Source organism: Mya arenaria, chromosome 3 (assembly GCF_026914265.1).
Source record: "Mya arenaria isolate MELC-2E11 chromosome 3, ASM2691426v1".
NCBI lineage: Eukaryota > Metazoa > Mollusca > Bivalvia > Myida > Myidae > Mya > Mya arenaria.
Window position 1 is genome coordinate 54,254,678 of NC_069124.1, and position 17,008 is coordinate 54,271,685.

A 17,008-nucleotide genomic window follows, 5' to 3' on the forward strand; every position below is an offset into this window, starting at 1 on the left:
AACGATATTGTCTTTCCAAAAAATGAATTCATTTTGTCCGAGTAATCGAGTACCCGAGTACTCGATCAAAAGATTGTCCGAGTACTCGAGTACCAATTTTACTACTCGTTGCCATCCCTACATTTCATGTTTTATATGAGTACAATCAGATAAAAAGAGTAACAAGCATGTGGCTATATTTTTTTCGCTGGCTTTAAAAGTAGCAGTCAATTTAAAAAGGTTAACAAGTTAAAGTTAACATCTTTGAAGGATACCATTGAACAATGCATGGTTTATTTGCTTGTACCTGAGTTGTGTCATAGGCAGTAAATAATTTTTTGGCCCACATATTGATTAATGTATGAACTTATCATCTTTCAACTCAGTTTTATTTTTCTCACTTAGCTAAAGTTCGCAGGCAGCCTAAAGCTGTGAAGCCGAAGAAGATGATTCGCCTGGAGTCCCGCAATGTTGTCTATGCAGCTTGTAACAATGGCAGCAGTGCTGTCATCACTAAAGAGGGGGGACTCTACATGTTTGGCAAAGATACTGCTCACTGTCACCAATCAAGTGGTAAGAATTGATATTTCTCAATTTTGTTTATATATAAATATATATATAGTTGAAACCTGTTGACTCGATATCCGGCCAAAATACTTCGAGCCTCGCAAATATCAGGCAAACAGGAATGCTTACATAGAGAAAAAAAGAATCGGTTCCATCCATCAAGTTTCTTTTGAAGATTCTCATAAGAAAATTGTGATTTTAGAATTCATGTTGTTCAAGAATAGACTTTTAATTATGACAAGCACAGATAATACATGTAGCAAGTATTTTGCCCCATGTTTAACGGCCATGTTATCGACCTCAAGGAGCTGGTTGTGAGCCAGATCTGCCTCATTTATTCCATAGGATTCTTACCAGTAGACATAACATAAAATAAGATCCATTCACTGGTCTATAAATTGTAAATACACTTGCTCTGTATTTCAAGGTCATGTGACAGACCTGAAGGAACAGGTTGTTAGCCAGATCTGCCTTGGAAAGGCACACGCAGTTGCTCTCACCAGTAAGGGCCGCATCTACACCTTCGGCATCAATAACAAAGGCCAGTGTGGGCGTGATTTCAACCCTGCGGCTGCTAAGGACAGTAAGTTGGCAAATTGTTATGTAATTGGCATCTTCTAACTACTGGTTACAATGATTATTTTATGTCCTCTTATTTTACAATACCATGTTCACGCACGAGACAGTGTTTGAAATTAGATGTGAATGTGGTAATCACTTAAAAAATTCTGCCTTGAGATAAAGTTTTTGTGTGCAACCAACAAAGGAGAGCAATCTTTTGAGCTCCTTATGGTTAAAATGGTGCTTTGCTGGGTGAATTTTTTAACTATAAATGTAGTATTAAGTATTTCTGCGCATCTATTTTGTGTTCAAAAGATAGATAAAAAAGTATAAAGGCATGTTTAATTTGTATCATTGCAGAGGGCAGTCAGAATGTCAACATGCATGGTGAGCTTAAATTTAAACTGTTAAAATTGTGTATTTTCTTTGCCCAACAATATCGCTGTAAGAACAGGCAGAAGGTAAAGGTATTATAGGAGGGCCATACAGGAGTTGCATCTATTGCATCTAGTCAAGTCTTGTCCCAACACAAAATCTTGTTATGCAAATAGTGCCTATGGTATTTTACATACACACATGAAACTTAATGGGAATGTTGGTCAGCCTAATTAATAGTGCACTTGCAATTTGTGTGATATTTCACCTCAAATGACAAAAGTAATAGCCCTTGAAGATTAAAAATGGCCTGAAACAATATCCTGATGCATGTAGCTCCCAAAGTAGAGCACCTTCAATTATTAAACTTCATAGGAATGTCTGTCAGCATGGAAATTTGTGCACCTGCAATTTGTGTGACTAGTCTCATAAAAGTTATGGCCCTTGACTAAATACATATCTTGTGTTGCCTGTAGCTACAAATGTATTGCACAGGCATGAAAATTGTTTGGCATGGGAACTAGTGCACCTGCAATCTGTCTGACATTTCCATCCGTCTAGCAAGAGTTATGGCACTTGAATTAGAAATAAAGGTCTAAACAATATTAGGTCGCATGTAGCTGGAAAAATATTGCACCGGCACATATTGAACTTCATAGGAATGTCATTCAGTCTGGAAAATTGTGTCTGAAACATTGTTTGATGCATGTTTCTCCAAAAGAATAGCACCTTCACTCATGGAACTTCATATGAATTTTGGCGAGCATGGTATATTGTAGGGATTTGTGTGACTCTCACCTGTCCTTAAAAATGTTTTGGACTTTTACTTTTAAGTATAGTCTAATTTCATTCAGTCTATATTTTGTTCAGCCTGTCATTATGATGAGATGCATGCTTGTGTTGTTAAATCTAAACTCAACATTTAAGCAGTCCAGTGTCCAGGTGACATTAAGGAAACTATATTCATCTCTTCTGGATAGCTCTAGTTTCGTTTGCTTGATTTCAGTGGGGAGCCAGAATGTGAACATGACGGAGGAAGAAGAGGAGGTGGATATGGAGTCTATCATGTGTGCTCAAGGTAGGGGAAAGCAAGGTTAGGAGGTGGATATGGAGTCTATCATGTGTGCTCAAGGTAGGGGAAAGCAAGGTTAGGAGGTGGATATGGAGTCTATCATGTGTGCTCAAGGTAGGGGAAAGCAAGGTTAGGAGGTGGATATGGAGTCTATCATGTGTGCTCAAGGTAGGGGAAAGCAAGGTTAGGAGGTGGATATGGAGTCTATCATGTGTGCTCAAGGTATGGGAAAGCAAGGTTAGGAGGTGGATATGGAGTCTATCATGTGTGCTCAAGGTATGGGAAAGCAAGGTTAGGAGGTGGATATGGAGTCTATCATGTGTGCTCAAGGTATGGGAAAGCAAGGATAGGAGGTGAATATGGAGTCTATCATGTGTGCTCAAGGTATGGGAAAGCAAGGTTAGGAGGTGGATATGGAGTCTATCATGTGTGCTCAAGGTATGGGAAAGCAAGGTTAGGAGGTGGATATGGAGTCTATCATGTGTGCTCAAGGTATGGGAGAGCAAGGTTAAGAGGTGGATATGGAGTCTATCATGTGTGCTCAAGGTATGGGAGAGCAAGGTTAGGAGGTGGATATGGAGTCTATCATATGTGCTCAAGGTATGGGAAAGCAAGGTTAGGAGGTGGATATGGAGTCTATCATATGTGCTCAAGGTATGGGAAAGCAAGGTTAGGAGGTGGATATGGAGTCTATCATATGTGCTCAAGGTATGGGAAAGCAAGGTTAGGAGGTGGATATGGAGTCTATCATGTGTGCTCAAGGTATGGGAAAGCAAGGTTAAGAGGTGGATATGGAGTCTATCATGTGTGCTCAAGGTATGGGAAAGCAAGGTTAAGAGGTGGATATGGAGTCTATCATGTGTGCTCAAGGTATGGGAAAGCAAGGTAAGGAGGTGGATATGGAGTCTATCATGTGTGCTCAAGGTAGGGGAAAGCAAGGTAAGGAGGTGGATATGGAGTCTATCATGTGTGCTCAAGGTATGGGAAAGCAAGGTTAGGAGGTGGATATGGAGTCTGTCATGTGTGCTCAAGGTAGGGGAAAGCAAGGTTAGGAGGTAGATATGGAGTCTATCATGTGTGCTCAAGGTAGGGGAAAGCAATGTTAGGAGGTGGATATGGAGTATGTCATGTGTGCTCAAGGTATGGGAAAGCAAGGTTAGGAGGTGGATATGGAGTCTATCATATGTGCTCAAGGTATGGGAAAGCAAGGATAGGAGGTGGATATGGAGTCTATCATGTGTGCTCAAGGTAAGGGAAAGCAAGGTTAAGAGGTGGATATGGAGTCTATCATGTGTGCTCAAGGTATGGGAAAGCAAGGTTAGGAGGTGGATATGGAGTCTATCATGTGTGCTCAAGGTATGGGAAAGCAAGGTAAGGAGGTGGATATGGAGTCTATCATGTGTGCTCAAGGTATGGGAACGCAAGGTTAGGAGGTGGATATGGAGTCTATCATATGTGCTCAAGGTATGGGAACGCAAGGTTAAGAGGTGGATATGGAGTCTATCATGTGTGCTCAAGGTAGGGGAAAGCAAGGTTAAGAGGTGGATATGGAGTCTATCATGTGTGCTCAAGGTATGGGAAAGCAAGGTAAGGAGGTGGATATGGAGTCTATCATATGTGCTCAAGGTATGGGAAAGCAAGGTTAGGAGGTGGATATGGAGTCTATCATGTGTGCTCAAGGTATGGGAAAGCAAGGTTAGGAGGTGGATATGGAGTCTATCATATGTGCTCAAGGTATGGGAAAGCAAGGTAAGGAGGTGGATATGGAGTCTATCATATGTGCTCAAGGTATGGGAAAGCAAGGTTAAGAGGTGGATATGGAGTCTATCATATGTGCTCAAGGTATGGGAAAGCAAGGTAAGGAGGTGGATATGGAGTCTATCATGTGTGCTCAAGATATGGTAAAGCAAGGTTAAGAGGTGGATATGGAGTCTATCATGTGTGCTCAAGGTATGGGAAAGCAAGGTTAGGAGGTGGATATGGAGTCTGTCATGTGTGCTCAAGGTATGGGAAAGCAAGGTAAGGAGGTGAATATGGAGTCTATCATGTGTGCTCAAGGTATGGGAGAGCAAGGTTAGGAGGTGGATATGGAGTCTATCATGTGTGCTCAAGGTATGGGAAAGCAAGGATAGGAGGTGGATATGGAGTCTATCATGTGTGCTCAAGGTAGGGGAAAGCAAGGTTAGGAGGTAGATATGGAGTCTATCATGTGTGCTCAAGGTAAGGGAAAGCAAGGTTAAGAGATGGATATGGAGTCTATCATGTGTGCTCAAGATATGGTAAAGCAAGGTTAAGAGGTGGATATGGAGTCTATCATGTGTGCTCAAGGTTAGGGAAAGCAAGGTTAAGAGGTAGATATGGAGTCTATCATGTGTGCTCAAGGTAGGGGAAAGCAAGGTTAGGAGGTGGATATGGAGTCTATCATGTGTGCTCAAGGTTAGGGAAAGCAAGGTTAGGAGGTAGATATGGAGTCTATCATATGTGCTCAAGGTATGGAAAAGCAAGGTTAAGAGGTGGATATGGAGTCTATCATGTGTGCTCAAGGTATGGTAAAGCAAGGTTAAGAGGTGGATATGGAGTCTATCATGTGTGCTCAAGGTAGGGGAAAGCAAGGTTAGGAGGTGGATATGGGGTCTATCATGTGTGCTCAAGGTAAGGAAAAGCAAGGTTAGGAGGTGGATATGGAGTCTATCATGTGTGCTCAAGGTAAGGGAAAGCAAGGTTAGGAGGTGGATATGGAGTCTATCATGTGTGCTCAAGGTAAGGGAGAGCAAGGATAGGAGGTGGATATGGAGTCTATCATGTGTGCTCAAGGTAGGGGAAAGCAAGGTTAGGAGGTGGATATGGGGTCTATCATGTGTGCTCAAGGTATGGGAAAGCAAGGTTAGGAGGTGGATATGGAGTCCATCATGTGTGCTCAAGGTAAGGGAAAGCAAGGTTAGGAGGTGGATATGGAGTCTATCATGTGTGCTCAAGGTATGGGAAAGCAAGGTTAGGAGGTGGATATGGAGTCTATCATGTGTGCTCAAGGTAAGGGAAAGCAAGGTTAAGAGGTGGATATGGAGTCTATCATGTGTGCTCAAGGTAAGGGAAAGCAAGGTTAAGAGGTTGATATGGAGTCTATCATGTGTGCTCAAGGTAAGGGAAAGCAAGGTTAAGAGGTGGATATGGAGTCTATCATGTGTGCTCAAGGTATGGGAAAGCAAGGTTAGGAGGTGGATATGGAGTCTATCATGTGTGCTCAAGGTATGGGAAAGCAAGGTTAAGAGGTTGATATGGAGTCTATCATGTGTGTTCAAGGTAAGGGAAAGCAAGGTTAAGAGGTGGATATGGAGTCTATCATGTGTGCTCAAGGTAAGGGAAAGCAAGGTTAAGAGGTGGATATGGAGTCTATCATGTGTGCTCAAGGTATGGGAAAGCAAGGTTAGGAGGTTGATATGGACTCTATCATGTGTGCTCAAGGTAAGGGAAAGCAAGGTTAAGAGGTTGATATGGAGTCTATCATGTGTGCTCAAGGTATGGGAAAGCAAGGTTAGGAGGTGGATATGGAGTCTATCATATGTGCTCAAGATATGGGAAAGCAAGGTTAGGAGGTGGATATGGAGTCTATCATATGTGCTCAAGGTAAGGGAAAGCAAGGTTAAGAGGTTGATATGGAGTCTATCATGTGTGCTCAAGGTAAGGGAAAGCAAGGTTAAGAGGTTGATATGGAGTCTATCATGTGTGCTCAAGGTATGGGAAAGCAAGGTTAAGAGGTGGATATGGAGTCTGTCATGTGTGCTCAAGGTAAGGGAAAGCAAGGTTAAGAGGTTGATATGGAGTCTGTCATGTGTGCTCAAGGTATGGGAAAGCAAGGTTAGGAGGTGGATATGGAGTCTATCATGTGTGCTCAAGGTATGGGAAAGCAAGGTTAAGAGGTTGATATGGAGTCTATCATGTGTGCTCAAGGTATGGGAAAGCAATGTTAAGAGGTGGATATGGAGTCTATCATGTGTGCTCAAGGTATGGGAAAGCAATGTTAAGAGGTGGATATGGAGTCTATCATGTGTGCTCAAGGTAGGGGAAAGCAAGGTTAAGAGGTGGATATGGAGTCTATCATGTGTGCTCAAGGTAAGGGAAAGCAAGGTTAGGAGGTGGATATGGAGTCTGTCATGTGTGCTCAAGGTATGGAGCCTACAAACTTACTCTAGTGTTCACAATCAAAGTGAAATAAATAAGAACATGTATTTCTGGTCTTGTAGAAATATTTTTTTCTATAAAAGAACCTGGTAGATAATAATTAATTTTGTTAGTATTTGTTTGTAGTAAATTTGCCTTGTTAGGATGTGTTTGTTGTAAATTTGCCTTGTTAGGATGTGTTTGTAGTAAATTTACCTCAAAAAAATGGTTATTGATTGTTGTTTAAACAAAAATATAAAATTGTTGACACTTGTCAATGCAACTATCTTACTTTTAACAAAGTTCCAAATTAACAAACATGTGATGAACAAAGAACAAAAATCCTAAGTATAGCTATGTGACTGCCCCCTTACATAATGCCCTTCTATGCTTAAAGGTAAACACAAGTGGAAGTTGGACCAGTGTATGGTGTGTTTTGTGTGCGGGGAGTGCACTGGCTATGGTCTCGGCTGTGTCAACTCTGGACGCCGCAAGGACAGGAACCCGGGAATGTATGTTTACAGTTTGTGTAGACAGTTGATTCAAACATTATTTTCTTCGTAAATGATATGCTGAAAACATGCCCACCTTTAATTATACTGTTTGTCATATATTCATAAACTGAGCTATTGAAGTTCTAATGTGTAGAAACAAGTCCAAATATACACTGTAACATTTCAGCAATGTTCTTAACAATTTTAAGAGCTTGTCATTGGCGGCATTGTTCCAAAACTTCAGCTTTGGCTATATATCAATAAAACGTTCAGGTTATTCAAATGAGACTTGGCATACATGTTTTGTTTCCATGGACAATACCCACATGCGAAGCAATGCCTATAAATCTTGGTTTAATTATTGTCAAGCCATGGCCCTTATTGGATTGAACTTTTTTTTAAATGTATAATGGCTTTCTCTTTGTGTTGCTATAGTTTCACTATTTTCATATTCCTTAGCGCTTATAAGTGGCAAGTCTAAACTAGCCTTAAATACCCTTTTACATTGCTTTACCACTCATTCCCACAGGCCATGTTAATGTGATGCAGGGGAGGCAGGGTGTGTATAGAGTGGAGTATGCCATCAGTGTGCCAGGGAGGGCAATGTATATATATATATACCCTGTAACATTTTGTTACCACTCTATCCCCACAGGCCATGTGGTTGCGGTGCAGGTGAGGCCGGGTGCACGGAGTGCGGGGCTTGTCGCCAGTGTGCTGGGGAGCAGTTGGATGGTGAGGAAGCTGATGGGGAAATCCTCGGCAAGGCCAAGGACGCACCATTCGATCTTGCAAAGGACTTGGTCCATCTCAACCTGATCATGGGTGAACCTCTACCTACGTATTGTGTTTTTATATTCAATCATATCTCGGATTAAACTTCTTATCTTCCCATATATAGACACACATATTGCTTTTTTGAGTCTTGCCTGAATCTGCATTTTTTTTTAAATTTAGCTACCTCCTTTCTTGTGCATGAGAATTTTTATTTTTTTATTTCATTTACAAGACTGATCATTTTCGTTTTGGCTGTTGATCTAAAACTTGTTTTAATTTTCTTTAGTAGTTTTAGAGGTTTAGCTCATGTTGATGGTTTTGAGTGGACTCATTTGCTTTCAGAAATCATTTGCAGGGTGAACATAACAAATTTATTTGTAGTTAATCCCTTTCTACTTATCAGACATACAGAATTTGTTTCTATCCTAGTGTACATGTACCTTATTAGCTAACAAAGTTTAGGTAGTGTGTTTTTAAAGCATGTTCCTTATCATCTAACAAAGTCTAGCTTGTGTGTTTTTTACAAAGAAGAAATAGAGGAATAGTCTAGGCCAGCGAGAAGCATTGATGCTGTTGGTTTGTAAAATCTTTAATCTTGCCACAACTCAAAACCCATTTATTTTATTGACGTGTATAAACATTTTAAAATGGCAATGGGCATATGTTCCTAAAATGGCTACAATATTTCTTGAATGAGGCCCCTTTATCAAGTGGAATAAGCGTTGATTTCCCATATGGTGATTCTGTTTTTAAAAGATCAGCTTTTTTAAAAGATATGCAAGACAAATTCATCAAATTTATCTTGATCTTCATCACTGTCAGTCATAACCACTTTCATATTTTAAGCAAAAAATGAAATGAACTTTCAGCACTCATCTTTGAATGATACTGTTTGGAGTGCATGACTACATTCTGAACACCTCTGTCTTACTTCTGTTATCCTTGGAAAAGGCAAACTATGTAATTGAAGCATGAAGGTTTTAGCTAAAGTTATTTAGAAGGATGCTGCACTCTGCCGTTTATTGTAGGACCTGTCAAATTCATAATATTTAAACTATTTACAGCCTGATACTATGTGCAATTCTTACCCTAACACCCTGCTCCTTATCTGCAGCACCCTGCCCTTTAGTTAAAACCCTTAGCATGTTATTCTCTCATGAAGTTAACTTATTTAATCATTGCTTTTAGATTTAAAGTATTTTTATGTGTGGTGTTCAAAATATTGGTTTAGTGTTTTATCTGTAGTATTTCTTATATAAAATATAATGCCGTTTTTTATATAAATAATACATATTCTGTATTAAGGTGGTAACCGGGATGCGAAGAAGGGTCCCCTTGTAGACCTGTTTGCCAAAATGGAGAGATCACGAGCCCAACAACAAAGGAACAATGTTAAACTCCAGCACAAGTTCAGAAGTAAGACCCAAGTTGTAGAGGAATGTGTTTGTACGGAAGCAGTTCTTGAATAATATTCTGATGTTACACATTTTGAATTTTCTTGTTCTGTATTTCGGAAACTTAATTAATTGAGACAGTAGTATGCTTCATGTTTCCATGACTACCGAGTCTTATTGCTTGGAAACAATCAGTTCGTTTGACTATTGTATGACTAAGATTTGATATTTTGAGTTTTATGTATCTCATCAGTGAAATAAAAATACTTGATTTTATTGGTTAAAGCAGTTTCCAAAGAAGGAATTTCCATGCTCTGTCATGTTCGTAATTCACATGGTATGGTTATGCTTGTAAACACATATCTTTCGCATAAATGATCATGAAATCTTCCTTTTTTGTTTTGACATGTCACAGAATTGAAATATAAAATAAAACAATAAAATCTAATTTATGTCCAAAGGCCAATAATGATGTGTTCTGGGTCATTTGAAGCAAGACCCATAACTCTTGCTAAGGTGTTTGCTCGGATATGCCCATTGATCATGGCCTGAGAAGAATGGACAAGTATTGGCAACAGTTCCCATTACTCTTGGTAGAACCTGAAATCTTGAACCTCAATTTTATATGTGTAAGTGAACTGTAAATGACGTATTGCAGAAGAAGAAGTTGAAGGTGACAATGATCAAGGTAACAAGATAGTGAGCCTGCCACCCCAGGATATCGCAGTAGGCCCTGGGGATGTCCCAGTCACCCAGATAGCCTGTGGCATGCACCATACAGGTAACTGAAAACATAACCCTAATCTCATGTGTCTTTGAGACACTATTTTTACTGATTTTATTCTAAAATTCTAACCTGCAGGTAGCTTATTGTAGCAGATATGTACATGTACATAATATAAGTCTAATGGGAATATATATCTACTTTTACAAGTCTGAAAACCATTTGTCATCTTAATGACGGTATGAAACCACAACTCAACCCAGAATCCTACTTAATGTTGCTGAGTAAAAATCTTCTTGTGTAATATCAAAATTCCCGAGAATTCAGGCCGAGCTTCTCAGAAATATGGAATGTTTGTCCTTGTTACAACCCCCATTCTAGGATTGTTGATGAATTGGCCCCTGGACCTTAAAATATTGACTTGGAAAACATTATATACCTTTGTTATGACTAAAATGTAATGTAGAGAGTATTTTTTATTATTTATGTTTTTAAGGTTTTATTTTGAAGCTGAACTTTTTTTAAATTTCATTATTCAAGGTAGAAACTCATTTTTGACATTAAATTTTTGAATATATAACAATGAGATGAGTTGTTATTTTTTCAGCTGTGCTCCTTCAGAATGGTGAAGTGTACACATTTGGTAGCAACCAGTATGGCCAGCTTGGGCTTGGAGATACTATTACCAGGTATGTGTTGACTGCTTTCAAAATATACTGGATATTAACAGAGGATAAAGTCTATCTTTGGCAGAAACAAGACCAATATGAGCAAATGAGTAGGCTGATTGCATCATTTGATTGCTTTGTTATGTTTGTTTATTTATAGATAAGAGTTTTTAGCTAAAGTCAAGAGAGTTATGGAAGGGTGCTGCACCCTGTCCTGTTATGGTAGCACCCTTCTACCCTCATGGAGACCATCATGTGTACTCTCCTGCCTTCATAGAATTTAATGCTTAAGATAAAAAAAAAATGATTAAAATTTGACATTTAAGTATAAATTCATAGAAACTTGACATATTTGGCATTTCAAACGTATTATTACTTCAATAAAGCACAATTCCTACTTTTTGTGTGAAATTCATTAAGTTCAAATTCTTCACTGCCAGATACATTGTGCCCTTTTCTCCCTTAATAGCACCCTGTCCTTTTTCCACAGCACCCTGTCCTTTATAAAAAACCTGGCTAAAACCCTATATACATGTGCCTTCCGAATGGGTATATATATGAACAAAATAACATTTACACCCATACACACACTACAATACATATTGCACACCAGGGGAACTCCAACACGTGTACCATTGCCCAGCACGGCCCAGCAGGTGGTGACAGGGAGCCATCACACGGTCATACTATTAGCCAATGGCCAGGTCCTTACCTGCGGAAACTATCAGGTAAGCATTTTAGTTGCTTACATGTATTTTAGGATAACCCATGTTCTAAAGTTAATCAGCAAAAACTGCCGTTTGTCTTTAAATAGCTTTGTATTTTTGAAAAATTCTTTTTCAATGGCCTCTTCTAAAGTCGTCAGGCTTTTGATAAAATATTTTTGATATTACAAACATTATTGTGTATTGTAGAAGGGAGCCCTGGGTCGTATGAATGCGGAAGATGGAGCTAAGTCAAAGATGAATAACTGGTATGCCGTGCCAGGGCCAGTACCTGGAGTGGGTAAGGAAATGTTCTTGTTTTTATTTTGATACGGTTAGAAATAGATTAGATATGTTGGGATGATTAATTTGTTAAGAATTTGTAGCTTATAAAACTTAAATGATCAATTAATTCTCCCTCCCCCTAGGAGCCAGGTTTGGACGTCGTGCCACATGGGTTGGAGCTAGTGGAGACCAGACTTACATGAGGATTGATGAGTCCCTCATCAACGCCCATATCCTGTCATCGTCCAAGGTGTTTGCGAACAAAACCACCATAGGTAAGCTGTATGGCATAGGAGAAGTATCTACTGATTGGGATTGAACAATAAATTAATGGGAGATACAGTGGGGTTTTTTTACCTAATATTGGGCAGAAATTGGGCCCCATTCATTATTTAAAAAAGACTTCAAAGAAGAGTACAAAATTCACAAATCCAAAAACTATTACATTACTATGCCTCTATTTCCTCTATTATTTTGTTTATTATTCTTCCAATATAAGAGTACTTGAGCATAGAATTTATTGTAAGCAATGATATTAGCCCCATTTCCAGCACTATGTTTTAAAAATATAGCGTTTGGCTATTTTCCCAAGTCTAATGGCCCTAAACCCATTCACAATAAGGTGAGAAAAAAACCTGAGATGATTTTAGAAGTCTGAAATTATTTGACAGTGGATTTGAGATATCATGATATGTGTCTTCTTGTATTGTAAATAAATATTGAGCATCATTTGGACAGTGAATATTGCCCGTTGAGCTAAAAGATGATGTTTTAGAATTTACAAGTGATTGTAATTTAATGCTAATGCATAATTTGCATCAAGTGTAAGGAAGCAAATATAACATAAGGGAATAAGTCACTTGCAGTGATAATTCTGATATACATTAAAGGTCTGATACCGATGGGAGAGGACAATGCGGGGATCATGAAATGTCTGATGATCAACAAGACTGATGGAAACTGTAAAAGGTAGGTGTCTTTATGGGCGTCATTTTGGCCTATTAAAGCATAAGAGTAGGTGCATTTCAACTTGAAGCATCATTTTAGTTTTGAGAATGAAGCTTTATTTTTTTTATTGCTTTAGACTTTTTTTTATTGCTTAGATTTGATATGAATTGCAGTTCAAAGGCAGGTTTCACAACATTTATGACAAAAAAATATTTTGCTGTCTCAAATCCTATATTCAGATTAGACAGTTTTAATAACAAGAAAATCTTTTTGCTTAGTCAATTATTCGACTTAAGTTTCTTTGTGAAACTTGGCCTAGCTTGTGCTGCATGAATGAACATGTTCACCTCTTGCACTGAGATCCAACTAATTTATTTTTGTGGTATTTTATCATGAAAGTATTGCTGTATAGCAGAATAGTTCATTTGCATTGTAGTAAGGGTTTCCTCAGAATCAAAAGTATTAGAATAAAATCGATTGACATGCATAACAAAGTTTCAAAAATATACAGGCGCGTAGGAAGGGAATTGACATTGGGGCCGCAGAAGGGGTGGGCTTGGGAGGGGTGTCCCCTCCCGTCGATATTTTTTTCAATTTTAAGCATTGAAAGACTCGATTTCCAGTGAGTTCAGGTTTTATTTTCATTTTTTTATCTAAACCTTTTTCAGTTAAACTATTATATATTTTCTGCACCATATACAATTATAAATTGTCACAGTAATTCAAACCCATTTAATATATTAATTTGCACACTTTGTTGAACAATCAAAGCAACATCATTCAGAACTTGCCGAGAACGTCCATTTTAAAGTCAAACTTTAATGTGACGAGTATGAAATAATACATATTGCTAGCTATTTAATGACAATTCTATTTTAACGAGTTATTGCAATTGTCACAATAAACAACATTTTTGAAACATCAAAAACGATACAAATAATTATTTTCTTATTGCCTCTTCTTCCACTAAGCCGTCTTTAATAATCCGCCGACAGTTTTCACGCCAATTAGCTAGGTGGTGTAATTATGACATGGTGACCTGTATATTCAATATCGTGTCAGACTGGTATTGACCTATATGCGCGTAGCTTTATTTAAAATACGATTATTAAGAAAATCTGTATCAAATATTCGCGGCCCCATTGCCGTTACTAGCCATCGCGGCCCCTGCGGCCCCAGCTCCTACGCGCCTGATATATAAATCATCTAAATAATCAAGATTTAGAAGAGTAATATGGCATTTTGTGACTATATTATGTTACATGTATGTCTTAATCAGAATAGATAGATATACATGGATTTCAAATCATAGCATGTTTATTTAATCTTTCAGTTCAGTTGGAATAAATAGGTACTGTTACTCTTAGCTTCCTTGAATTTCACCCACTGAAACTAAGTTCCTTTACGCATACTGTAGTGCTTTGTCTGTTCCAGCTTTTGTCCTATATATTCATGTTTGTTTCCGGTAATGAAAGGTTATTTTAAACTTTAAAATACCTTCTCTGATTCCATAGCACTATAGTATGACAGACAGCCTAGGTTTCAGTGTTTTAACAGTTTCTGTTACCAAGTTTATGTTCATTTTTACTTGTTACTTTGTTTTTATAAATAGACTCACTGAGTTGTTACTCATTCAAACTCTAACCAGTGCCTTGTCTTCAGTTAACCTGGGACTTGAAATCAGTTATCTTCATGCATTATGTAGTGTCTAGTTTATACTGGCCTTGTTCACCTTCAAATGAGCACCTTAGATTTTGCAAAACTTTTATTCATACATTCTAATGTTAACCAAGTTTGCTGTTTATTAATGATGAAAGAGAAGAAATGATTACATATCCTCATAGCCTTTGTGTTCATTGGCTGCAGTAACATGCAAAGGAGGATTTTAATATGAAACTTGGTACCCATGTTAACAATGACATTATAAATTGAAAAAATAGTCCCATATTTCTGACATAAACTTTTGCTAGAGTTATGCCCCTTGACCAACTGAAATAAATGGAGAAACAGTGGCACTCGCTTTTTGTTTTTTAAACTGTGTTTCAAAAGAAATTTTTATTTGTCAAAGCCTTGATGTTATAGAAATGACAATGTTTTTAGAAAAATGAATGTTTGTCTTTATGGAAGCATGGTTTGTTCACATGAATACTTACATTACATGCATGATTGTTTTAACAAAATGCACATTAAACAAGACATTTTTGAAGACTAAAATATTCAACAAGGTGGGTGGAGGTTGTCCAGTAAGAGCAGTGGTCAGGGCACTCGCTTTTCCCCTATGCAACCTGGGTTTGATTCATGGCCAGGGCGTATGTGAGTTCATAAAATCAGGCCAATGAGAGTGATTAATATAAAGTTGTAATAACTTGTTTCACAATTGTTGTAAAATATTAAAGTTTAAACTAACTAGATTTGTCCCTCAACAACTGGGTAAAATAACTAGTGACATGCATACTGTACTTTACAGAAGTTCCTAAAATATGATAAGATGCAATTTTGGGAATCAGTACAACTTACATCAATAAAAAAACAAACGGGACTTGAAAACTGTTCCATTTCTTTAGCTAGTAAGTTTATTTCCATAACGTTGGTGTCTTTTATGTCTTGGATGGTGTTCAAAACCATGGCAATAACTATAAAACCATTCAAGAAATTCATTGAAACTTCGTGTACATGTTGCTAGAGACAATACGTTCATTTATTATATACCCATCATAAATCCACTCTATATATGTCACAAAATACAGTAGTCTGTATTCCACTCCAGTGCAATAAGACAGTATTCCACTCTTGTGATGTCACGTCATAACAAGTTTCATTGCGCGATGTTAAAATAATGTCATAAAACAAAATAGTGTGTCGTTAAAATGACATTTATTATGAAAACATGTGGCTTTTAAGTGATCTAACCAGTAATGTATATAATAAAAAAGTTATTAATACTGCGTTTTGATCCGGAATGTTGTATTTGACTCTCCAGGATTTTTGCAGATTTTGATTTTACGAGGCTTGTGTTGAATTGAGTTGAATACAACCTCCCGGATCAAAATGCAGTTCTAATAACCCTATTTTATTGCAAGACCCTTGAATCTGACGTTAATATTTGACAAGTTACTAGTATGCATGTTGTAAAGCTGGGTAAGAAACTTGATAAACATTGTCGGTAGCTTCGCAGCTCTCTTGTTTATAATTATTTTGATTGGGCAGTAAATATCTATAGAAATTGCAAATATGTTTTTAATATGTGGCGCTTATTCTGTTTGTTATTTGCTGTTGCTGCTTAAAGTGTTTTCACCTTCCCAGAACGATGTATTATTCCCATCCAAATGTTTGGAATGACATTTACTGCCATACTTAATTTATCCCTCGTTGCATTTGATTTAAAATTGGGCACATAAATAAATGTGTCAAATATATTCGAAAGTTTATTTCTTCTCAAGACATTCTAGCATAGAACAGAAATGACCAGATATAATGTACTTTACAAATATTGATATCAAAATAGCACTTCAGATAATTCCAAGGGAACTTATTTTGTATGCCAGGCTGCAGTGTATACGTGTTCATTACTGGCCATACAACTGGTAAATTATGACTGCACATATACATAAATCAAATAGGCTAAAAAGCACTGCTTGACCTGAACATGCTTTCATTTCATGTAAAATTACTAGGCACATTTTAATGATTTAATTGCAAAGTAACAAGTTCTACACAGTTCTGTAACTTGCATGGATTAACACTTCATCCTGCTCTTAGTATACTTCATCACAGTTGGTACTGAATGTTCTGGCATTTTGGAGAGTCTTAGCACTGCCCATTTGAGAGTGTTATTGGACACACATCATCATTGTGACATGTGATCAGTCATTCCTGTAGAATTCCGTCTCCATCACAATCCAAGTCGGGGCTGCATTATCCTCCACGGCGATATTGACAATGTCTGGCCGACTGTAGGCAAGGTCCATGTTGGCTAGGAGACGCATCCCTGTATTCCAACGGTACCTCAAACACAGTTTGTGGATGATAGTCTGAGCAGAGAACCACTTTCGTAGTCTGTAGATCTTTAACAGACGCTTGACGCCCTCAGCCACAGACTTGTGCATCAGCAATGCCATCACACGGTCGAACTTGCCCTGCACGGCGCAGTTGAGGGAGTGTGTGTTTATCCTCCTGATGTATCGATCTGAAAAATATAAAAGTTTATATTTAGAATAAACCAAAAGGGTATTCATTTCAAAATTAACGAAATAAGTTCATATATTGAAGTGTTAGGTGTCAATTTATGAATGTTAGTGAAGG

The 17,008-nt window shown here is 37.9% G+C and overlaps 1 protein-coding gene across 7 annotated transcripts in view; it reads left to right on the forward strand.

The window, feature by feature from the left end:
• The window catches only part of LOC128226745 (E3 ubiquitin-protein ligase MYCBP2-like), a 78,621-nt gene that overhangs the window by 13,804 nt on the left and 47,809 nt on the right, over positions 1-17,008 (forward strand). For 3 of the 7 annotated variants that reach the window (XM_052936770.1, XM_052936774.1, XM_052936771.1), the window contains exons 14-27: positions 385-552; positions 974-1,129; positions 1,468-1,494; positions 2,489-2,560; positions 7,110-7,224; positions 7,862-8,031; positions 9,289-9,399; positions 10,036-10,158; positions 10,709-10,790; positions 11,383-11,497; positions 11,684-11,774; positions 11,902-12,033; positions 12,649-12,727; positions 14,040-14,057. In XM_052936770.1, coding sequence (XP_052792730.1) covers positions 385-552; positions 974-1,129; positions 1,468-1,494; positions 2,489-2,560; positions 7,110-7,224; positions 7,862-8,031; positions 9,289-9,399; positions 10,036-10,158; positions 10,709-10,790; positions 11,383-11,497; positions 11,684-11,774; positions 11,902-12,033; positions 12,649-12,727; positions 14,040-14,057 — 1,459 coding nt within the window. Of the gene's footprint in view, positions 1-384; positions 553-973; positions 1,130-1,467; positions 1,495-2,488; positions 2,561-6,638; positions 6,665-7,109; positions 7,225-7,861; positions 8,032-9,288; positions 9,400-10,035; positions 10,159-10,708; positions 10,791-11,382; positions 11,498-11,683; positions 11,775-11,901; positions 12,034-12,648; positions 12,728-14,039; positions 14,058-17,008 lie in introns of those variants that run through there. The other 4 variants (XM_052936772.1, XM_052936776.1, XM_052936773.1 and 1 more) reach the window with 3 other exon arrangements.